The sequence below is a fragment of the Pyrus communis genome, chromosome 12 (assembly GCF_963583255.1).
Source record: "Pyrus communis chromosome 12, drPyrComm1.1, whole genome shotgun sequence".
NCBI lineage: Eukaryota > Viridiplantae > Streptophyta > Magnoliopsida > Rosales > Rosaceae > Pyrus > Pyrus communis.
In genome coordinates this window covers 19,629,059-19,652,357 of record NC_084814.1, presented here as the reverse complement: position 1 = coordinate 19,652,357, position 23,299 = coordinate 19,629,059, and the positions used below count along the sequence as shown (strand labels likewise).

At 38.7% G+C, this 23,299-nt stretch overlaps 3 protein-coding genes across 3 annotated transcripts; 2 read left to right on the top strand and 1 right to left on the bottom strand.

Moving 5' to 3' along the window:
* The first annotated feature begins 251 nt into the window (after positions 1-251).
* On the top strand, positions 252-4,941 carry LOC137710273 (dual specificity protein phosphatase PHS1-like). Its single transcript, XM_068449201.1, has 11 exons — positions 252-305; positions 540-605; positions 749-891; positions 971-1,175; positions 1,310-1,486; positions 1,571-1,731; positions 2,068-3,142; positions 3,260-3,406; positions 3,488-3,715; positions 3,942-4,099; positions 4,265-4,941. Exons 1-11 carry the CDS (start codon positions 252-254, stop codon positions 4,620-4,622), a joined length of 2,772 nt encoding a protein of 923 aa, XP_068305302.1. The 3' UTR covers positions 4,623-4,941.
* A 362-nt stretch (positions 4,942-5,303) lies between these two features.
* On the bottom strand, positions 5,304-10,833 carry LOC137710272 (ATP-dependent Clp protease ATP-binding subunit ClpA homolog CD4B, chloroplastic). Its single transcript, XM_068449200.1, has 10 exons — positions 10,611-10,833; positions 9,317-9,887; positions 8,839-8,954; positions 8,623-8,745; positions 8,321-8,506; positions 7,966-8,181; positions 7,465-7,682; positions 7,129-7,204; positions 6,945-7,034; positions 5,304-6,784 (listed from the first exon to the last, which is right to left on the bottom strand). Exons 2-10 carry the CDS (start codon positions 9,876-9,878, stop codon positions 5,606-5,608), a joined length of 2,766 nt encoding a protein of 921 aa, XP_068305301.1. The 5' UTR covers positions 9,879-9,887; positions 10,611-10,833; the 3' UTR covers positions 5,304-5,605.
* Positions 10,834-19,368: 8,535 nt separating this feature from the next.
* On the top strand, positions 19,369-22,315 carry LOC137711326 (transcription factor ICE1-like). The gene is made up of 4 exons (XM_068450557.1): positions 19,369-20,924; positions 21,224-21,451; positions 21,639-21,809; positions 22,008-22,315. Exons 1-4 carry the CDS (start codon positions 19,770-19,772, stop codon positions 22,089-22,091), a joined length of 1,638 nt encoding a protein of 545 aa, XP_068306658.1. The 5' UTR covers positions 19,369-19,769; the 3' UTR covers positions 22,092-22,315.
* Positions 22,316-23,299: the final 984 nt, after the last annotated feature.

Genomic DNA, 23,299 nt, shown 5'->3' with positions numbered 1-23,299 from the left:
TTCTCGCTCTCTCTCTCTCTACCGTATAACAACAACGCATAGTTTTCAGAACAGCAAAACAAACTGAAAAGGCGCCAACTTCCAACGATCCCGCATTCTCTTTCTTAAAAAAGCCAACTCCTTTTTTTATTTCTTAAATTATGCTTTATCCTCCTCTGCAGCTCTCTCTCCAACTGCTTCAAGTCTCTCTGTCCTCCTCCCGTTCTTTTAATTTTCTAAAGAAAATCCCCAACATCCCAAAAATAAACATTATGGCCAAGGAGCAAAGCCAGGAGCCTGCACTCACCAACCCTCTGCAGCTCCAGGTGTTTTTCCTCCCTTCCCTTTATCTTTCCTTCCCTTTTATTAAAACCCAGATCGTTAAAATCTCAGATTGCGCCTAATTTGAATGCCATTCGCGTTTATCTGATGTTTTGGAATCCGGGGTTTCTCTGCATTGTGTAAATTTTGCATTTTTTTTTTTTTTTTTTTTTGGAAGAAATGAGTAAACTTGGGGGTTTCCGATTTCATATTTTGTAGTTTATATGCTGGAATTACAGGACAAGGAATTGGACCCCGGTTCTGACGAGCCTGAGGCCCCTTTGCCTCTCACCGTCACTTCCCGGGTTAGTAACTTGTATAATATGCCGCATTTTTATTGGAATGCTTGTGTTGTAGTACGATTTTGCATAGAAAGGTAGTGGTTGAACTTTTGAGAAACAAAAATGAAATTTAATCATGGATGTTTGGGGGTGCATTGGGAATGCAGGCCTTGTATATGTTGGGTGACATTGCCGCAGGGCAGGCATATAGAATCACGCAATGGATGGAACTGCTTCGTAAACGGAGTGCCAAATATCACTCCTCTGGCTTCCCCCACCACCTTCCGAGGTTCGACAGTATGCCTTCGAGGTCTGTTTCAGTTTTTGTGTTATCTTACGTTGAAATGTGGTCACAATGTTCGGTAGTAGTCATCACGGTGGTCATTCAGTGTAGGAGACTTTGTTGATGATTGGGAAGGTTCTCTTCCCTGTGAGCAAACCACGGAAGTCAATCTCTGGGAAAGACTTGGTAGGGCTGCTGCATTGGACATTGACTCGTGTTATTTTTCCTGGGATAGGCTCTCTTCGCTTCATCACACTGAGCTTAGTAGTAGCAATGACAATTCTGAGGATGAAATGAATAAAGCTCTTGAGGTGTGCAATCTAAATTAACTACATTGTATGGAATTCTTGTTATGTTTACTGGATTGAATCACTGAATAAACACGTACGTCATTATTTATATTCTTATTTGCTTCCCCGTAATCTCTTCAGTTGTGTGCATATAGGTAACCGTAAATTCAGGGGGCGTTGTCTTCTTTGGCCTATTCAACCAGCCAGGGAATGATGATGCTTCTACTAAGGAAGCGGCAGCTGTTATAAAGATTTCATCATCAAGAATGGCCACACAATCTGAACGCCTTGGATATGAATTTGCAAAGTGGCTTGGAGTTCGAACTCCTCAGGTAGTACATTGTCACTCAACTCTCTCCTGCGATAATATCATATCTACCATAATACATATATGCTTTGTCTGTTGGATATTGCAGGCCAGAGTCATTCATAATTGTAGCTTGGAGTGGCTGCAGATGAAGGAAGCTGCAGAGAAAGCAAGAGATGCAGCAAGTTTAGAAGGAGATGAATGTGGGGAAATGACGTGCTCAGAACTTTTGGAAGCTCTTGAACTTAGCCGGTGCCTTTTGCTCATAAGGTCTAACTATAATCTTAGTGTCTCTATTTCTAACGTAGTTAAGGAGTTAATTCTGCATTATGAAATGTTTGTGCTTCGTTCACCATCGAGCATGCACATAACTAGTTAGAGTCGTGGCAAAAACTTGTTTTGATTGCTCGGGTCATTTTGCATGCAGTTAAATTGTTCCCCTAGGTTTTCTAGAACCTGATCTCTGCCCCACTCCTTGTATGCTTTTAACAGAAACTAAATGAGGAAGCATCATGTTCCATGATCTGGACCACTAGAAAACGCTTCCTAGTAGATAACTGGTCCTTTTATATGGTGTTCTGAAGGCCAAAGCTTTAATTTTTGCAGCTATATTCAGGGATCTCCTTTACTTGAAAGCCCAACTGTATTTGAATCGAGGGAAACTGTAGAAAAAACAGCGGCTGCTCTTGGTAGGATCTTGATGTTGGATCTTGTCATCAGAAATGAGGATAGGCTTCCTTGTAATAAGCTCAGATGGCGTGGAAATTCCGCAAATCTATTGTTGGCTGACAAAATGGCTTTGGGAAATATGGATAGATTGGAGGAAGCCTTCGATTGTGCAATCAAGCGATACAAACCAAGAGTAATCAGAGGTCTTCATAAGGATAGAAGGGCAACTTCAGTAGATAGCAAATTGGGTACTCATAATGCCGTAACAGTAACACAGACCTCTGATCTTTCAGATATTATAGAGTCACCAAGATCTATACAGAGTGAACTATCAGATCATTCGGTGTTTTCTGATTTTCCAGTTGTGGCTATTGACTCTGGGGTTCCTCGTCGACCTCCTGCTGGAAAGCGCGCAAATGATCAGGAAATTTATCCCAGGTTGGTTGAGTTACTACTGAACAGTTCTGAGTACTCCTCTAATGTGTTGCATGAAATAACATTAGGGAAGTTAGGACGTTCTACCATACAAGAAACTGATGCATCTGATATACCAGCGTATGAGATGGCTTCAGTTGTTAAAAAATTTCGTAGTGGATTCCGAGCTGCTCTTAGGGATCTGCAGGGATTCCATATATTCTTACTCACACTTCATCAAAGACTGGAGAACTTGTTACGAATATTCTTCAATATTATAGATAGAATATCCTCAGGGGAGTCCGACAAAGAGGATTTGGCAGTTCCTGAGTCTCCCTCTCATGCTGCTGGAAGTGTTCATTGTGCTTCTGCACCAAGTAAGGAACGACTTGTCAATGAGAACAATCCTGATTTTAGTGATTCTGAGTCACAGAGAACTGCTTTAAGGTCTTCGTCTTCTGGAAATAAAGAAGGCTATGACTGCAGCTCTCCCATGTCAAGGGATAGTTGGCATGGGAGGTTCTCTAAAGGAAGTGCGGAGCCCCTCAGTAGTCTGCGTTTGACAGCAAAGCTTCGGGACTTTCATAAATACGCCAAGGTTGGACATACTTAAAGCAAACTAAAAATTTTCTTATATGATACCGCAGATGAGGAAACAGAAAGCCGTTTCTTGATACATAGTTTCTCTTAAACTTCGATATATTACAATGCTCAGGTTGATGCTGAATCAAACAAAGAACTGGAACAGTGGAATGAAATGCTAAAGAGTGATGCTATCAAACTATGTCAAGAGAACAATTTTAATTCTGGGTTTTTCGAGGGCAGTGACAACAATGGTGTTGTTGATGCTTATGAATTGAAGGTATATTTGTCCCTTCTTTCCTTTTCTGTTTTTTTATTCCTTTCTCTCTCTTTCTTGTAAACATTTCTCTATAACTAACAGGTCAGACTTGAGCACATTCTTGAGAGGATTGCATTGATATCGGAGGCTGCAAATACAGAGAGGCCATCTCGAGTCACAAGTTGCATGTTCATCGGTGGAGCCTTGGCTGCACGATCTGTATTCACGCTGCAACGCTTAGGAATTACTCATGTATTGTGTTTGTGCTCCAATGAAATTGGACAAGCAGATTCTCAGTTTCCTGATCTATTCGAGTACAAGAATTTTGCTGTAAGGGTTCTTTCTCATCAGTGTTTACACATCCAAATAAGCATATGTGAACGTTGTCTAATGACATCTTCTCTCCCAGAATCCATGCTCACCATTTAATTTGGTGAAGTTTCTGTTTTTAATGTATTAAAAATTTAATCCCCCAACTCTGCATGTATTTTATTGCTTTCATAAAATGTTTGGCACCTGCATTGTCCTGAATAGAGTGCACACCTCCTTTGAACAGATATGCGACAATGACGATACAAATATCAGCACCATCTTTGATGAAGCTATCAGTTTTACTGATCATGTTGAACAAGAAAGAGGGAAGGTTCTTGTCCATTGCTTCGAGGGGAAAAGTAGAAGTGCCACCCTAGTGCTTGCATACCTAATGCTGAGAAAGTAAGTAAAATCTGTTATACACATCGTAGAACATATAGTACACTCCTCGTACACATGGGGCATCAACAGATCTTCAATACCCGTATTGCTTTTATTGGTGTAAATTGTGATTCCAACAATATTACTTTGAGAAATGTTTAGCTAAGTAATCTTTCTATGGTGCAGGAATTGCACTCTATTAGAGGCGTGGAATTCTCTAAAACAAGTTCATCGTCGGGCGCAACCCAATGATGGTTTTGCAAAGATCCTAGTGGATCTGGATAAGAAACTTCATGGGAGAGTTTCCATGGAGTGGCAACAGCGGAAGCCTACGATGAAAGTTTGCCCCATCTGCGGGGTAAATGCAGGTCTGAGTAGCAGCTCGCTTAAGCTTCATCTGCAGAAATCACACAAGAAGCTATCGTCAGGTAGTGTCGATAGTGCAATGACAATGGAGATACAAAAGGCCTTGACAGCGCTAAAAATTAGCCGAGGCGGAAGCATCATCCCTAAACAGAGGTCTCATTCAGATGTGGAAGATTAGGGATCTCCCAGGCCTCCTTTTTATAAGGTGCTTTTGGAGGTCAAGGACTTATGGTTGCAGAAATGTGGCTGGCCATTCTTGTAGATATAAATATACAGATTGTAGAGTTTGCCTGGTAATCAAGAAGATTGTAGATTGTCAGACAAGTTAGGGATATATATTGGCAGTGCCATGCACTGTGTTTCTGACAAAGCGATATTATAATGTACTCTAATCTACGGGTGAAGGGATTCGAACAGAGATGTAAAGGGAAGGCGCACTGGCCTAACCCGCGTCTGCGAGCAAGCACAGTTTTTCAAGTGTACATAGATGAATATCAGCAGCAACTACCCTTTTTTAACTCAAAATCGTTTCTTTTCCACGTTAGTAATTCATGTTGCAGGAGCACTCAAACACTAACAGTTGGTGACCTGAATATTTCGTACCAGTAATCATTCTTGTAAAAACTCACTCAAATTAGCCATTATTTTGGTAGACATTTCATTGTTTATCGACAATGTTGTGTTCGTCTATTTAACTACTTTGTCAGAGACTCTTTCAATAATAACTTGACAAATATCAGTTCAAACTATGAGAAATATCAGAGAGTGAAGTGGGCCAAAACGCTAGAGATGTTACTAACTGATTAACGCTTGATCAAACTTCATGTCACATGGCAGCACACAACTTCTCAGAGGCATAGAAGTTTAACAGTTGAAATTTTTATTATAAATACCAACACTGAACCACCACACGAGGTGTAAAAAGAGAAGTCTAATTCTACTATTTGAGAAACTGAAGTATGGAATTGCTATTTTTCTGTATTGAACTGGTACAGCCTTGAACATTCAAGCGAAGAACCATTAAACAAACAGCTTTCGATTGCCGCTACCGACTAGTCCTTTCGACATTAAAACATACTACGTTCAATGGCCAAAGTGCAAATGAAAAAAAGATGCAGACATATTGCCAACAGATCAACGAAATGCGCCTACGTTAACTCTTCAAACGGGAATCGGCTCTGGCAAGGACTCAGGAGAACCGCTGCTGCCGTTTAGCACGGTCACGTTGCCATCAGAATCGACGTCCACAATGACTGAGTCGCCTTCTTTGATCTCCCTTGCAAGCATCTTCTCAGCCATGCTGTCCTCCAACAGTCTCATGATCGCTCTTCTTAGAGGCCTGGCTCCGTAGCTCGGGTTGTATCCTTCGTCAACCACTCTGTCTCTGAACCTCTCCGTCACTTGAAGCTCTATCTCCTTCTTCTTCAACCTTTCGAATACCTCCTTGAGCATTATATCTGCTATATCCTTTACCTCCAGCTTGGTGAGTTGACGGAAAACAATCATTTCGTCCAACCTGTTCAAGAACTCGGGTCTGAAGTATTGTTTTAGTTCCTCTGTCACCAAGCTCTTAATTCTATTGTAACTGCTATCCTTCTCATCATAATCAAGGTCAAATCCTATGCGTCGGCCTCCCTTCTCAATAACACTGCTTCCGACGTTAGATGTCATTATCAGAAGTGTATTCTTGAAATCCACGGTTCTGCCCTTGCTGTCGGTTAATCTTCCATCCTCGAGTATTTGAAGCATCATGTTGAAGACATCGGGATGTGCCTTCTCAATTTCATCAAAAAGCACCACAGTGTAAGGACGGCGTCGAACGGCTTCAGTCAGCTGACCTCCCTCGGTGTAACCAACATAACCCGGGGGAGAACCAATGAGCTTGGAAACAGTGTGCCTCTCCATAAACTCACTCATATCAAGCCGAATCATGGCTTCTTCAGAACCAAAGTAGTAAGCAGCCAAAGCTTTTGCAAGCTCAGATTTCCCAACACCAGTTGGACCAGAAAAGATGAAACTGGCAATAGGACGATTAGGATTCTTCAGTCCGACACGGGCTCGGCGAATAGCACGACTAATAGCCTTGACTGCTTCATCCTGACCAATCACTCGCTTATGGAGGGTCTCTTCCATCTTGAGGAGGCGGTCTGATTCATCGGTGGACACTTTCTCAACTGGAATTCCAGTCCAGGAGGACACAATATGTTGAATATCCACTTCGGTCACGAGAGGACCTACATCTCCTGCCTCACTCTCTGCCTTGCTCATCTCCTTGCCTTTATCAACAACAGCTGTGATCTGTGCCTTTAGGTCCATTTCTTTGTCACGTAACTCCCCAGCCTGTCCAAAATGCATGTTGTCAGCTCAACTTATGCAAGTTTTTTTAAGCCACAGGCCTAACAGACGATGATATTTGACAGTCTTAATCTACCATCAGAAACCCCATTAACTCTGAAATCAATTTTACAACAGAAGTGCATTCAGAAACAGAGTTCTGTACCTTTTCAAAGTCTTGGCTTCTAACAGCCTCGTTCTTCTCTTTAGTGATTGCCCTCAGCTCTTTCTCAAGCTCTCTAGCTTCTTCAGGTAGCTGTAAAAAACATTTAGCATGTCCCCATCAATACAAAATCCCTGAGCTTAAGAAGATGGTGGCTATCAAAACTTAGAAATGGTCATACTCATACCTGTGCATGACGAAGGCGAACTCGAGAACCAGCTTCATCAATCAAGTCAATTGCCTTATCAGGCAGAAAGCGATCACTGAAGTATACACAATTATCAATCAGAACAGAACTATTCAAGTACACATGCATGGGGAAAGAGATAGGTAGCTAGCACCATCAGAAACAAACAGAAAAGTGGAGACCAACTAATTTTACGGATTGGTTATGCGGAGGGAACGCAAACAATAACAAAAGACATTGGTACACATCAAAACACTATCAACATTTAATTAGTTTCAATAAGCATCAACAGTATCCAGCATTAGCAACATTACACATAGAATTATGGATGCCTACCTGATGTACTGGTATGATAGCTGAGCAGCAGATACCAGGGCTTCATCAGTGTAGCGGAGCTTGTGGTGAATCTCGTAACGCTCTCTAAGCCCTCTCAAAATTTGAATGGTTTCATCCACGGTTGGTTCAGGAACTTTGACTGGTTGGAATCGCCTTTCCAATGCTGGATCTTTCTCAATGTGCTTTCTGTATTCATCAAGAGTAGTGGCTCCAATACACTGTACCAATAGAGATGAAACTTACTATTCGGATTCAAATGTAAACAGCAGCAAGCTAATATAATGTAGCAAATATATCATTCCTGAATCGTCAGAATTCAAAGAGCACAAAACAAATGAAAAGCTCAACTCCCCAGACAATAAAATCTATAAGTGCATCCTCCAGTTAACAAATACATATGTGTTTAATATACATACACGATATTTGTTCAGGTAAAAAAAACAAAAAATGGTTTGAATACTTTTTATCCGTACATCACTTTTTTAATATTACGATTATTACCTGCAGTTCACCTCTTGCAAGAGCTGGTTTTAATATATTTGCGGCATCAATTGCCCCTTCAGCTGCTCCTGCTCCAATTAAAGTGTGCACCTCATCAATAAACAAAATAATCTCATCACTTTGTTTGATTTCCTCCATTAGCTTCTTTAATCTTTCCTCAAACTCTCCACGGTACTTTGTACCAGCAACAAGAAGACCCATATCCAGAGTTATAACCTAGACAATTTTAAGAAGGAGAAAAGGTCAAACGTATTATTACATTGCTTTTCAAGATATAACTTGAAATACTGAAATAGAAGGAACGGTTCCAAATAAGTTTTAACCTATTCAGAATTATAACTAAACTCTCACCCACCTTCTTTCCCTCTATTGTTTCTGGAACATCACCAGTTGCAATCCGTTGAGCAAGACCTTCTGCAATTGCAGTCTTCCCAACACCAGGTTCTCCAATAAGGCAGGGATTATTCTTGGTCCTCCTACCCAAAATTTGGACGACACGTTCAATTTGAGGTTGTCTTCCAACAACAGGATCCAACTTACCCTGTGAATTGAAGAAAAAGTATCTTAAAAACAAACCTTGATACAAAAACAAAACATCTAAAGCAGCGCACATTCTACGACATGACAAAGGAAAAAAAGAATAAACGAGTTCAATACCTCCTCCGCTAGCTTAGTCAAATTGGTCCCGTATTCTTCTAGAGTCGGCATTTTATTACCACTGGTCCCTCCTCCAACACCAGCACCAACAGCTTCTGTGCTCTCACCAACCATACGAATAACCTGTCCGCACCAAGAAAGTTTTTATGGTTACTTTCAGTTCTGATAATGAATTTCTTCAAAAAAAAAATCACTAAACAAGGATGCTATTCTTGCCTGTGTGCGAATGTTACTAGGATCAGCACCTAAATTCTCAAGAACACGAGCTGCTACACCCTCACCCTCCCGAAGCAATCCCAGAAGCAAATGCTCGGAGCCAATATAGTTATGACCTGAAATCCATCATTTATGAACTGTATAACACAAAATTGGATGTACAGCAGAGAAACAAAAAAAGAAAAAAGAGTTATCAACTTGCATTGAGATCATATTCTGCCTTCAATTCATGTATGATCCCTACACTTCAATTGAAATATGGATTCACTCCACAAGGATTACGTTTGATGCCAAACAGCCTATACAAATTTTGTTCCACCTAAATTAAATGAAGGTTTACACATCGCAATTACTAGGAAAACCAAGTAAATAAAGGCAGGATGCCCTTCAAGGAGAAAAAGGATGCTTCTTATTAGTTTAACTTTATATCAATGTTTTTGAGGCATTTGGTGAACAGGAGGAAGAGAATAGAAGGTACCAAGTTGGCGAGCTTCCTCCAGTGACAGCTCCAAAACTCGCTTTGCACGAGGAGTGAATGGAATTTCAACAGCAACAAATCCACTACCCCTTCCAATTATCTTTTCCACTTCAACTCGTGCATCTTTAAGATTGATTCCCATGGATTTGAGAACCTTGGCAGCAATACCGGTCCCTTCACCAATAAGACCCAAAAGTATCTGCTCAGTACCAACAAAATTGTGACCTAGTCGCCTTGCTTCCTCTTGTGCAAGCATAATTACTTTAATTGCTTTTTCTGTGAAGCGCTCAAACATGGCTTTAGGCACACATCTGCTTGCTCGTTCACGACGTTTAGTGTTTGCGAATTTCACCGTAGAAAATAAGTCATGCCTGGGTTTTACGCTAACATCTAAAGCATTAACACTCCGGAGTCCTGTGTAACTGCTCATTCTCAATGCAGGTGCTCGTAAAGTACAGAACATGACTGTCCTTCTGGCATTCCCAGACCCTTTAGAGTAGCCAAGCCTTCTCCCGGTTGCCACACTTGGAATATAAGTAGACTGAACCAGATTCCTCGCCATGATTCCAACCTATTCCGCATTCAGCAACGACCAAACAAAGATTTAGTTCACAATTCAAGACATCCATAGAGACACAAACTCAACATACAGATTTCACTAATAACAGAATTTGTGCTACGCGCATCAAACTACGGAGATTTACGCAGCAATATTCACACCAGTAAGATTACTACTCAAGGTACAGAAATCTCCTCTCTCCCATTAGAATAAAACATATGTATCGACTTACTCAAAAGTAACTATAACTACAAAATTGAGAAATCCTTTTCACTCCATTTTCGCTATCAACGAAACATAAAGTTCAAGCCTTTCATCCATTTTAGTCTCCAAACCAAGCATGTAAAGCTCAAACATCAAAACCCAACAACAATTACATTCATATAACATTAAAATCTACAAACTTCGTGAATTACAACAGTACAAAAAAGTTCAGAAACATAGTAACCACCAAAAGAACGGATCCCCAGATTCAAACAAGGCCATATAACCTCAAAACACACAAAAACATCAGATACCCATGTTACAACAACAACATAAAAACATTAACAAATCCGAAACTCGAACATAAGAAGCAGATTTCACTCACAACAGATAAGAACAATCGATTAAAAGGGGAAGACCCCAGAAAACCCAGATTCCAGATAAACCTAGGCAGAAGTACAAAAACCCTAACTTTTCACGCACAGAAGCAGTGAATCCAAAAGGGTAAACAGATTGAAAAGAAAAGCTCACCTAAAACCCCGTTATCTGGATAAACTTTCGAATTGAAATATTAAAAACGGAATTTATAGAGAGAGAAAGAGAAGAGAGAGAGAGGGTCTTTCTTCGGAGACGAAGAGAGAGACCCTATTCTTAGTATGATATGGTCGGCCGAAAGAGGAAGAGATAGGTGTGGTCTTAAGAGAAGCTCTCTTTCTCTCTCTCTCTCTAAAACTCTCTCTCTATAAATTCTTTCTCTCTCTATAAATTGATAAATCTATCTGTTGGCCTTTTCTCTTCCACATGAAGGTGCATCAGCGTTCATGCACCGTTGCGTACACGATAACCTAAAGAACACCGCTAACCTACGACCGCGAGTGATCGACGGCAGCGAACTACGACACGTCGTTTAATAGTGTGAGATTGTGGCTTCGAGTGGGCCCACAGGCCTTATCTGTAAGCCAATGTGAATGCTAGCGCAGTCCCTATCTTCACCCTGAGATATTTCGTCGGTTGACGGTTTCGCCCTTGATACGCTTCGACTTCATTCGCCAGAAATATTCCGTGAAATATCAATACGCCGCGTTTGATTGCATCACAGTCGTACACGAGACCAATTGCTTAAGCTTCCTTCAAATTCTTTTTTCTTTTTTTTTTTTAATTCATAATGTCATTTGTGAGGTAAATTCTACAACTCACATTGTAATTGTAATATGTAAAAATGTTTGCGCTTGTTTGGAACGTTTTTATAATGATTAAGCGTTTCAAGTAACATTTGATTAAAAATAAGTTAAAATGTTTGGTAGGTTATAAGGGGGCGTTTGTTTGCCCATCTTAGCACTCATTGGACTAGACTAGATTAAAAATTAGTCTAGTCCAGTGTTTGTTTCCTTGCGGAACTAGTGTTAATGAGATTAACTAGGACTCGCTTTCACTAGAGACATCGCTAACCGTTCTTCACGAGTCCCCCCAAAAACCACTGGATTAGCCAAGAACTTCGCTTTGGTCTGCTTGATTCACCTCCTCAACCTGGATTGCGACGGCACATCGCATCATCCTGCTCGATCCACCTCCTCGACCTTGATTTCAATGGCAAAGGCTTCGAGCACGACTTCATCTCCGACGCCGAACTCGTCAACTGCTTCATCTCTGACGATTACCTTTCGTTTACGTCATCTGGGTCGGTCGGTTCTGGGTCTTTGGAAGCCCAAAAAGGCTATGACGGGGGGTGAGCTGATGAGGATCCAAAAATTGTTTTGATTTATTTTTAGTGGGTAATGGTTATTTTTTTATAGTTATGATGATATGATGATTGTTTAGCTTAAATTTGAGAGTGGTTTGGTCAATTTTGGATTGCAAAATTGTTTCTTTGCTAAATTCGCTATGGATGTGTGTCGAGCTTTCGTTAATACTAAACCAGAGAGAAAAGGAAGAAGTTGAAATTCCCTCTCTGACTCTCATTTGCAATTCTTTTGTTTTTGGGGTTTATATATATGAGTGTGTGTTATTTCCAGTTCCAGATGAAATATGTCGTAGTTGAAATATATTTTGACGAAATTGAAATGGTTTATATCTTTGGCTTTTTTTTTGGATAAAAAAAACAACAAAATCTGCAAATTTCAAAGAGAAAGGTGCAGGTCAATGGAACTCCTCACAAGTGTATTTTTCTTTCCAAATATAGAAAGTTTTGAGTGTAGAATGAGATTTTTGGAGTACCAATAACAATTCCCATTTAAAATTGGTTTTATTAGAGAGATGTTTTGATTTTGAATATTTAGAATTGGATTTTAATGGAGAGACAAGCTCACAACTATGGTTTTTCAACGTTCAGTGTTTTATTTAATTTTGGGTTTGAGTTGGACTTTTTTGTTCTGTGCTCGACATTCTACAAAAAACAGGTGTGATAAATGGTGAGAGAGATAAAAGGTTGGTATAAAAAATATCAAATTCCAAAAATATTTTAGTCCGCTTTTTAGTCCGGCACTGCATCAAACGCTTCATTATTCTTATACTGCTTAGTCCATGTTAAGCCAGTCCAACTTAGTCCCTGAAGTTAGTCCGGTGCAACAAACGCACCCTAAAAGAAACAAAAACTGCTTACAATAAGCACCTCCAAGTGCTTTTGTCGGAAACACATCAATTATTAATAAAAATTGGAACATCTTTTTAAAAAATAGTTTTGAGAAGTTTTTTCGGGCTTTCAGCGGTTGGATTGAACAATATGTTGGATTGTTGTTCAATTTTTTTAAGTTTAGTCTCAATATTTATAAGCTTACTAACTGTTATAAAAGTAACTGGCAGATTGCCCTAGTAGTTGGGGTCTTCTTCTTTAATCTGTTGTATTCCGAAATCAAACTCTCTCATCTCTTTAGTGTGATTTAAAATAGGAACATCAATATTAAAACAAAATAGTAATAGAGAGACCAAATTTAATAGAGACGAGATCGAATTTGGATCCTCTCCTGAGCTAATGGAGAGGATCCTCCTCATCAATCATCCTTAGCCTTTGGATTTTTATCCAACGGCTACAATCATTATAACTTTAAAGGGACCCCCTGTTTGTAGCGGTTAGATAAAAATCCAACGGCCATGGATGATTGATGAGGATGATCCTCTCCATTAGCTCAGGAGAGGATCCAAGTCCGACGAGATCTACCTTACCACTATTAGAGAAAGATCAATGATTAGGATGCGCTTTGTTGTTTGTACATATAAGAAATATATCAGAAAATATTTAGGGAAAGGGTCCTCTCTGGATCCCTTTCCACATAATCCACTTAGTTCGGAATCCGGATCGTTGAAATTTGATCAAACAGTTACAAATATGAGGTTTTTTCAAAAGTGATAATAATTGTAGCCGTTTGATCAAATTTCAACGGTCTAAATCTCGAACTAGGTGGAAAGGAATCTGCAGAATATCCCTTTCCAATATTTAGGAGTGCTGGGGTCGGCAGCCTTTTGTTTTGGCCTTGTTGTCAATTCGGCGACCATACCTTTGTATTTTTTTAAGTTTGTTCTTTCTTTTGTGGGCTTATGGAGGTGCTAGATTTTTGGGCTAATTGGGCCAAGGAGACTCAGCCTACTTTGTAGTCTATGTCAAATTCAAGATGGTCCAAAAGTGGGCCGGTCAAGATTTGTTTGTGGGTTTTGACAAAAAAAGAAAGAAGAAGATGTTTGTGGGCTTCTCAGGCCTTTTTAAGTTGGGCCAAAATAAAGAGAATTATTATTAACACTCCAAAAATTTAATTCTACACTCCTTACAAGTGTATTTTTCTTTCTAATTATAGAAAGTTTGGAGTGTCAAATGAGACTTTTAGAATGTTAATAATAATTCCCCTAATAAATAATCCTTTTTTCGAACTTCTCTTTTCTGCGCAGAATATTATAGTTTGGAGTCTTTGGACTAAGATGAGGAATTTAATATCACATATGAAGGGATGAGAATCATGGAATAAGGAAGGAAATCGAACTTTTGACTAGGCTTACCCCATATCTTATTTCTCACTCACCTTCACCCCCTTGGGATAACCCTAAGAACAATTTACGAGTAAGATGCAACTAACATGGTTTCGCTTTTAGATTGTGACAAGGCAACACTTGCAAGCGTAACAATATAACATCTCACCACATACATGTCATATCGTCTTACAATTAATACTATTGCTACCCTAATAGAGTGATATATCTTTACCATGCAAACTTCTTCATGGTTTTATCCAAAGTAGCCAATTTGTGCATCACCAATAGATTCCATCGTTTTCTAGATCCCCTCGGTGTGTTGTTGGCCACTTTGAAGGAATGCTACGCTCGACGGCTCAACCCGAACTACTCCGAAGCGACGTAGCTCGTTATGGTCAAATGAAAAAGCATAGGGCCGGCATGGGATGTCCGTGTAAATAATTTCCTAAGTTGGGATGTTATAGTATAAAAGAACGTTTCTCTTGCAAGTACTAAGGTAGTGTGGGGGTTAACACCCTAAATATTAAGGGCAGCCTTTTGATGCCAATGGGACAATGTCCATATAGCTCACGAGGATAGTCCTTGAATATTAAAGGCAGCCTTACCCTTGCCATCTTGCAATTGCAACATTATTCTTGCCGGCCCCTCTCCTTCCACTTTTACATCTGTTTACATTTTACATTAACTACACTTTCATTGTGGTCCATAATTTTAATTTCCACTTGTCCTTTGCTTTATTTTTGTAGATTTAGTGGGTCCCCTTGTAAATATTTTTTTGTTTTATATACATTTATTTACCATTTTGAATTCAAGTTTCAAAAAATTTCTACGTTTTGGGAGTTGAGGTTAATGAGACTGAATTAGAATAGGTCAAGAGTTCGATCTCTCCAATGTACTAGAAAAGTATTAAGCTTGATTTGATGAACTTCGGGTTTATAAGGTAATCGAGCTCATAAGCAATGGTCAACTCTAATTTGATTTGGTTGGGTATTTCTTAACTTGGAGATAAACTTGTTTAAGGCTGCGTGATTAGAGTAATTCTCACATCTGATAAAACCAAGGTCATTTTTAAGTGAGACTAAAATACATAAGATCTCATGTCGGCAAAAGTAAAAGGTGGAGAATCCTTAAAAAAACGGCAAATTGCGCATAACCTCTTATTTTGTGAGAACTCAATGAATGAGTGATGTATTTTGGGTGTCTCTATAAAAGTTTGTCTTAATCAAGAAGGGGAGTTTGATTAGTACATTAGAAATAAAGGTGGGAGGGAGGGTGAATGAAATGGCACACAACACAAACTAGACCAAAGGGCAAGGGCAGAGAGAGAGAGAGAGAGAGAGAGAGAAGGAAGTAACCGTTGAGGAACCACAAGATCTTAAAAATCCAAAAGAAAAGGTAAGGGAGAAAGAGAGGTTTGATTGGTTGGTTCATGGTTGTTGTGGTGAATAGAAAGAGGCTCACGAGATACTTGGCTTTCTTTCTATTAACTCTGAAAATTATTCCCTCTGCCACTCTGGCTGCTACTGCAAATCATGAATCCCATCTCTCTCTCTCTCTCTCTCTCCTCTTTACTCAATTTTTTTAATCAAAATCCTACACTACTCCTACTCTTCCTTTAAAAAAAGGAGACAACTTGTGGCGAACCATAATTTTTCATTGTTTTGAGGTTTGGAGGAGATTAGTTGAGAATTACACTATATTTGTGATCACAATTAAACAGATTCACAGCTTATAAGTATCAAACTCAGGACCTCCCGTTTTTTATTTAAGAAGCTGCTGTCTGCAATTATCCAATTGACTACTTGTTGTGGTTACTACTATTCCTATTTAGTTATTATGTTTCATCCACATATGCTTGAGTTTCGTAATTCAAAGGTCAAATAAGGCAGCCTATTGGGAGCTTTTAGTGGTAATTTGATACTATAACAACGTTCCAGAAGTAAAATGATGAGCATAAGGTGAGCAGTAAACTTAAGCAACAGTCAAGTAGTAGAATAATGAGTATGAAACAAGATGTAGTTCATATTTTGCAAAGGATAAAAACAACAATCGAGTAGTAAAAGGATGAGCATGTAAAAGTTAAACAACAAAACAGATAAGCATGAAACGAATTGTAAACTTAATCACAATTTAAGCATTTAAAAAGGGTAAAATCTCGATTGAGTGATAAACGAATAAGCACGTAAAGGATGACCATACGACATATGCTATAAACTTAAATTTAGTTTAAAGTTTTGAAAAAGGGTAAAAACAATGGGTGATTGATAAAAAAAAAAGGATGGCGGTGTGACAAGATGTAAACTTAAACATCAATAAGTGGCAAGGCATGAGCATGAGACAAACTATAAACTTAAATGTGGTTTAGACTTTAAGCAACGTAAAAACATTGCTCGAATTGTGATAACATAAGCATGAGACAAGGGTAAAAACATCTAGATTTACCCTTGTATGTGTATTATTGCTTAGTTTACTTGTGAAGAAAGTTGAGGTTTCACCGTCAAACTAATTGATAATATGGGGAATAACCCAATTACTCATAAGCACAAGCAAGGTTTCTCAGGATTGATACTCTCAACAAACCCCCTCACGTGTGACGAATTTTCAAGCATAGCACGTGAACAACACAAATCGTGTATCATGGAGTATGTGTGACAGTTGAGTATCACACGTAAAATCATCTACTCTAATATCATTAAAAAAGCCAAAATGCTATCATAAAACCAATCAGCAATACTTTGCTAGACCCTTGAGAATCAAGAACATGTAAAACATGAAAGCAAAACAAAAAAGTTGGTGAAACAGCATCACCTTTAGTACATTTGTAATTACCTACTTTTGGTTAACAGTTGCCTTATCCAAAAACAGGTAAAACAGTAAAAAAAAAAAAGTGGTTCTGCATTTGGCCCAGTAACACAGTCATGTCTCAGAAATAGGAGCCTGGAATCTACAGTGTGATTAGCAGATAAATTAGGGTTGCTGACACTCCAATTAAAGTTTCCTTAATCTGCAATCCATTCTGTTTTTATCATTATATTTTTGTGTTTTGATCCCTGCAATATTAATTACATTTTGATAAAATCACATTTTTTGTAACATGTAATGATTGAGATAAGTTGGGGGATGCGGCTGCCAATAACATGTTCACTGCTCTTATGCAAGACAAAAACCCAGAAATATATAAATATATATACGTGTATATATATATAGGGAATTGTTATTAACATTTCAAAAATCTCATTTGGTATTCCAAACTTTTTATAATTAGAAAGAAAAATACACTTATGAGAAGTATAGAATGAAATTTTTAGAGTGTTAATAACAATTCTCTATATATATATAATTGCAGAAAACCAAATACAGCTTAATTATCATGATGTGAAGAGGGACAGGTACCAAATAGGACCACCGACCACATCTTCAATACAATTCCAGTCTATCCTTCCATTTTTGGATATAAGTTGGCTTTTATTGACGCAAAGGGATAGAATTATAAAATATCAATATTTTCCTTTATTTACTGCAACTATAGGCTCATTGAGAATTGCTTTTAAAATGACTGAAATCGTTTTTAGATAATGATTTGGGTTTCAAAAGCACTTTGCAAGATTCACTTGCGTTTTATTAAGGATTGGTTCCAAAAAAATTTCACTAAAAGCACTTTGAGTCATTTTAAAAGTACTTCCAAACAAACCATATATATACACAAAGGCACAATTACTTTCAGGATTTATGCTTGAGAACAACATACTTTTGAAACTCTAATTAGTTTTTGAATAGTCGAATCCAGAATCATTTTGGCATCTATGTAGATCAAATGTAACAAGTGTGTCTTACGGACACATGGATGGTTTTGGTGCCTATCTGAGATTGGATTGGATAACATGCTAAATTAATTTCAAGAAAGAAATATATGAAGAAATTTTGTCAAAGTTAATATCTCGTTCAATCCTCACAAAATATATCAAGCACTTCATAACCTATTCATTCCAAATCCCCACAAACACATTCTTACTTCAACATACCCTTTTTTTTTTTAACATACGATATTATCTACACTAAGGGAGAAAGGGCTTAGCCTCACAATGGATTAGCAGTAATGTTGTTGAAATTCTTCTTTGGCGAGAATCAAACCTAAGACCTCTCACTTATAAGTAAAGAGGAATAAAACTATACCGTAGTACTAAGTGGCTACTTCAACGTTCCTTAAATCTTAGTTATCAAAATCCAATCCAAACACATGTAAGGCCCCAAAAGAGCCCTTAAGGGACAAGGCATGGACCAAGACGCCAAATAAAAACCCCGTCTAATCTCCTAGTCACTAGGCCTCTACTTGCCCGCCCCACTAACGCCTTTTAGAACATAGGAGACTGACTTACATTGCATATGTACAGTGTTATTGTGCTATTATGTGCCATGTAAGTTGGTTTCAATTGTGATGGGGTTAGGGTGGGTGTGCTAAGCTAGACTTAGACTATATGATAGAAATTTTCTCTAATTTGGAGGGTCAGAGCACACTATAATCACCTCTAAGTCTATAATTAATAAGGACACCAAAGAAGTATGTAGGTTAAATATATGTTGCCCTTAGTTCATAACTTACTTTAGAGTCTCATATGCGATACGTGACATAGCAGAAGACACATGAGAGGCGTGCGTAACGCATAAGAGTTAAGTGCAAAAGAATATAATGAATTACTTACGAGATAAGAATTTCAATAAGAACAATTAAAAAATGTATGTTCTTCAGGGAAAGTGCTTATATAGTCGAATCAAGTTAAGGAAAGTATGTCAATGGCCATAACCGTAAGTATAACGTACTAATGACCTAGCTTAACACACGTGTGAGGCGTGTGTAACGCATAATAGTTACATGCATAAAAGTATAAGGATTACTTAAGAGATAAAAAATTAGAAAGAACACTAAAAAACAATACAATTTGAAAGGACGGTGCATATATGGTCAAATCAAGTAAAGGAAAGTATGTTAGTAGCCAATAGCCATAACTGTTAGTACAATCTACTAATAACCAAGTTTAACACACATATAAGACGTGTGTAACGCATAAGAGTGAGGTGCACAAAATTATCATGAATTAGCTAAAAAATAAATAAAATAGATGAATTTTGTGCTTCAAAGTTTCCAAATTTGCAAGCACAGAACAAATATTCAACCTCTTTTTTAAAAACAAAAATAAAAACAAAATTGCAATGAAGAACTAAATACAAATTTTAGGGGGAGAAAGAAAACTCTCCCTAACACGTGTGAATCATTACCTGTAAATTTGCAATTAACGTTAAGATGCCATGATTAGAATTTAGAACTCACCTAAAACCCCCTACAAACCTCACACAATCCACCCCACAAAACCAGCTGAGCTTCTCCTGCAAATCCCTGAATTGCAGGAAAAAAACCTAGTTCTCCAAAAAGCCGAGCAGGAAACGAGGAAGGAGATGCCATGAAAGCTTATCCCAAAGCTTTCAGTTTTTTTTTCTCATAGTAATCATCACATAAATCCAAATGGCGATAAGATTAGATTAGATTAGGGTGTAACGTTTTCCAGAGGCTATCGTGTCAAGAAATCGCCATAAAGCTATGCCCTTTTCCTTCTGCAACCTCCATTTCTTCCTACCTTAAAAGCTCTCTCACTTTTTGTATTTCTCTCGGGCCCTTTCGGTTTCTGCTGATTCTGTCACTTTCCTGAGAAAAACCCAGAAGGGAAAACTCGTTTCAGAATGCTGCCGAGGCTGAACGGTGGTGTTTGGATGGACGACAGGGAGGACAGAGAGACTGTTTCCTGGACTAGAACCTCCGCCGCTGCCATTGCCGGCACCACCGAGAACAAAGACGAGATGGGTTCTCTTTCCACCTTCAAATCTATGCTGGAGGCTGAAGACGACTGGTACATGGCGACGAATAACAGCATCCACGGTCATTCGGATGTCAGAGACATCAGCTTCTCGCCGAGCTTTGCCGACCCAGAAAGCTTGCTGCTCAACCCGGTGGACTCTTCCTCCTCCTGCTCGCCGTCGTCGTCGGTTTTCAACAATCTCGACCCGAATCAGGTTCATTACTACATGCCTCAAAATCCCAACTTGTCTTCGCTGCTTAATGTTGTTCCTAACAACCCTTTGGATCACGGCTTCGATTTGGGCTGTGACATTGGGTTTCTTGACACTCAAGCTTCGACTGGTGGTTCGAGTTTGATGAACCGGGGAGGTGGAGTTTTAACTGGGTTCAATGATTTGAGCTCGAATAGCCAGATGAATGCTCAGAATTTGGGTTCTAATTTACAGTTTTCGACTACCCGTATGCCTCAATTGCTCGAAAACAGTTCAAATTTTTCGGGTTTTCGAGGTTTGGATGATGGTTTAGCCAATGCTTTGTTTCCTAATAGGCCTAAGTTACTGAGACCCCTTGAGTCCTTCCCTTCTGTGGGAGCACAGCCAACCCTTTTCCAGAAAAGAGCCGCGCTTCGGAAAAACTTAGCCGATGGTGGAGGGAATTTGGGTGTTTTGGGCTCACAAGGGGGCCTGGTTTTGAATGAAGGCAATGAGAGGAAGAGGGAGATGGGTGTAGAGAATGAGAAGAAGAGGAAAATGAGAGGGGGAGATGATGTTGATGATCTGAGTTTTGATGGTTCGGGTTTGAACTATGATTCGGATGAGTTTACTGAGAACACTAAGGTGGATGACGGTGCCAAGAATGGTGGGAATAGCTCGAATGCGAATAGTACTGTTACCGCTGCTGGAGGTGGAGGAGGAGGAGGGGGTCATAAGGGGAAGAAGAAAGGATTGCCTGCTAAGAATCTGATGGCTGAGAGGCGCCGCCGGCAGAAGCTCAATGATAGGCTGTACATGCTGAGATCCGTTGTTCCGAAAATCAGCAAAGTAAGAATTATTTTACACAATTTTGTCGTGAATTTTAATATGCAATGACATTATGTTTTAGGTGATTAATTACGTCCTCAAAGTTCATAAGCAAATTGTTTTTGGCCTTTTCATTTGTTGAACAAGTAGCATCATTTACAAGGCTCCAAAATACTTCCTCTTCAATTTAAGATGGCATTAATTTCTCTCACATTCAAACTTTTAGCCAATTTAAATGAAAGATTAGTTACTAGTTGCTATTAGAAGGATCTACGAAAAACGTTTTATGATTTGAAAGACATTCCGTCGTGTGATATCAGATGGACAGGGCCTCAATCCTTGGGGATGCAATTGAGTACTTGAAGGAACTTCTGCAGAGGATCAACAACCTCCATAATGAATTGGAGTCCATCCCTCCCGGGTCTGCATTGACACCTACCGGAAATACTTTCCACCCTTTGACACCCACTCCGGCTACTCTGCCAAATCGTATCAAGGAAGAACTTTGCCCCAGCTCATTACCTAGCCCAAATGGCCAACCTGCAAGGGTAACAGCCCCTATGCTTGGAAATTACTTTTTGCTCTTCCTCAATCCAACAGTATAAATTAGATTTTACTCTTAACATCCGGAAACTTTTCTAGTAATTTTACTTTTTGCTAAAAGTACGAAAGGAAATGAGTAACTCTGTTCACTTTAGATCATCGTAGTGTTCTGATATTGATCACTATATACAGGTTGAAGTTAGGCAGCGAGAAGGACGAGCAGTGAATATCCACATGTTTTGCGGCCGAAGGCCAGGTCTGTTACTCTCGACCATGAGAACTTTGGATAACCTTGGGTTGGACATCCAGCAAGCTGTCATCAGCTGTTTCAATGGTTTTGCTATGGATGTCTTCCGTGCGGAGGTATCGTTCATTACTCTCATCACTTCTTTGCACATACAGCACACCACTAACATTATCGTCGCCTAACATTGTGGAGGAGGGTAATGCTCTCCCACCAGACAGTCTAACATGTTATGTTATCATAAATCTTTACACGTAGGCAATAAGTTAGATGGTTGGATAATGAAACATTTCTGCTAACTTCTCGATATCTTGCAGCAATGCAAGGAAGGCCAGGACGTCCACCCGGATCAGATAAAGGCAGTACTTCTGGATTTGATCGGGTTCCATGGCATGGTGTAGATTGCAGCAAAACAACCACCTCAAGTTTGATTTAACCAAAGACAGGAAGGAGTCGTGCAATTTGTTGTGTGTTGCCATAGCTGATAGCTCAATTGTGTCGTTCAATCAACTTCTTAATTAGCAGATTTTGAAGGAACATAAACTTTGTAGTTGTAGATTTGCTTTGTACCATTAGCAAATTCAGCTCGATCAGAACTGGATTTACTGAAAAAAATAAAATAATTCTCAGCTTTCTTTTCCTTGTTATTAGATAATTTTGCGACCAGAATTACCCCATAAAATTTAAGAAAAACTAATAAAAATGGCTTGAAGACTTTGAGTTTTAACGATAAGGACAAAATAAAAGGTAAAGTGAATAGTATCAGAATTGACTTTTTAGTGTAAAAATGTGGTTTTTCGTTAAAGTGAACAATACCGGAAGCTTTTTGTTAAAGTTCCTTAAAATTTATCCCCTTTACAATAATTGTGCTATTATCGGACCGTGGAGAAATTTTTTGTGTGACTGGAACACGACTCAATACACTAAGCGTCATAATACAATTAGTTGAATTTTTATTTTTTTACACTTTTGAACCAATTGATGTGTTCGTTGCACACTAAAAAATCTCTCTTTGTGGTAAATGGTTTTCTATAAGTTTTTTTAAGGATTGCTTCCATAAAGAAAACAAACACATTACTCATAAGCGTTTGTATTAGATGAATGTCAATTTTTTGTTAAAATTAAAGAGTTTGACAATGAAGAATACATTTTACAACTTTGAAGTTTGGTGTGATTTTAAAATGGGAGACAAATTTTCAAGTTTCTCATATTGGCATGATGAAATTTTCGAAATAGCATCAATTATGCTTTCTTAACTATTTGATCATATGATTCTCTGTTAAAATGATGACGTGTGAGATATTTGACCTATTTTTAGATCTTGTAGAAGCCACACCGGTCAGACTAATCTATGTGATTGGTTGTGGTTTCGATACATGAATTTGATTAAGGAAAAGTAAAAGTTCCACGATAACTAGTTTAGTTCATAATGCAAGTGTAGCTTTCACGTCAATTCAAAAATAAAATTCACGCTTTTCAGAGCAATAATTTAATAAAAAATTACATAATCAAACTGTTAGACGACATAAATTGGTACGATTCCAAAATCTCGTATCCGTTTTAAAAATCGCTCCCAACACGAAGGATGTAAAACGTACTTAGCTAAAAA

Bases quoted from the DNA above. Each gene is read 5' to 3' on its own strand.
- LOC137710273 (XM_068449201.1), top strand. From the start codon at position 252: ATGGCCAAGGAGCAAAGCCAGGAGCCTGCACTCACCAACCCTCTGCAG. The intron at 1,487-1,570 runs GTAGTACATTGT...TGGATATTGCAG, and splicing joins TTGGAGTTCGAACTCCTCAG to GCCAGAGTCATTCATAATTG. The intron at 4,100-4,264 runs GTAAGTAAAATC...TCTATGGTGCAG, and splicing joins GCATACCTAATGCTGAGAAA to GAATTGCACTCTATTAGAGG.
- LOC137710272 (XM_068449200.1), bottom strand. From the start codon at position 9,878: ATGGCGAGGAATCTGGTTCAGTCTACTTATATTCCAAGTGTGGCAACC. The intron at 8,507-8,622 runs GTATTGAACTCG...TTCAATTCACAG, and splicing joins TGACTAAGCTAGCGGAGGAG to GGTAAGTTGGATCCTGTTGT. The intron at 7,205-7,464 runs GTAGGCATCCAT...TGTATACTTCAG, and splicing joins CTATCATACCAGTACATCAG to TGATCGCTTTCTGCCTGATA.
- LOC137711326 (XM_068450557.1), top strand. From the start codon at position 19,770: ATGCTGCCGAGGCTGAACGGTGGTGTTTGGATGGACGACAGGGAGGAC. The intron at 21,452-21,638 runs GTAACAGCCCCT...CACTATATACAG, and splicing joins CAAATGGCCAACCTGCAAGG to GTTGAAGTTAGGCAGCGAGA. The intron at 21,810-22,007 runs GTATCGTTCATT...GATATCTTGCAG, and splicing joins TGGATGTCTTCCGTGCGGAG to CAATGCAAGGAAGGCCAGGA.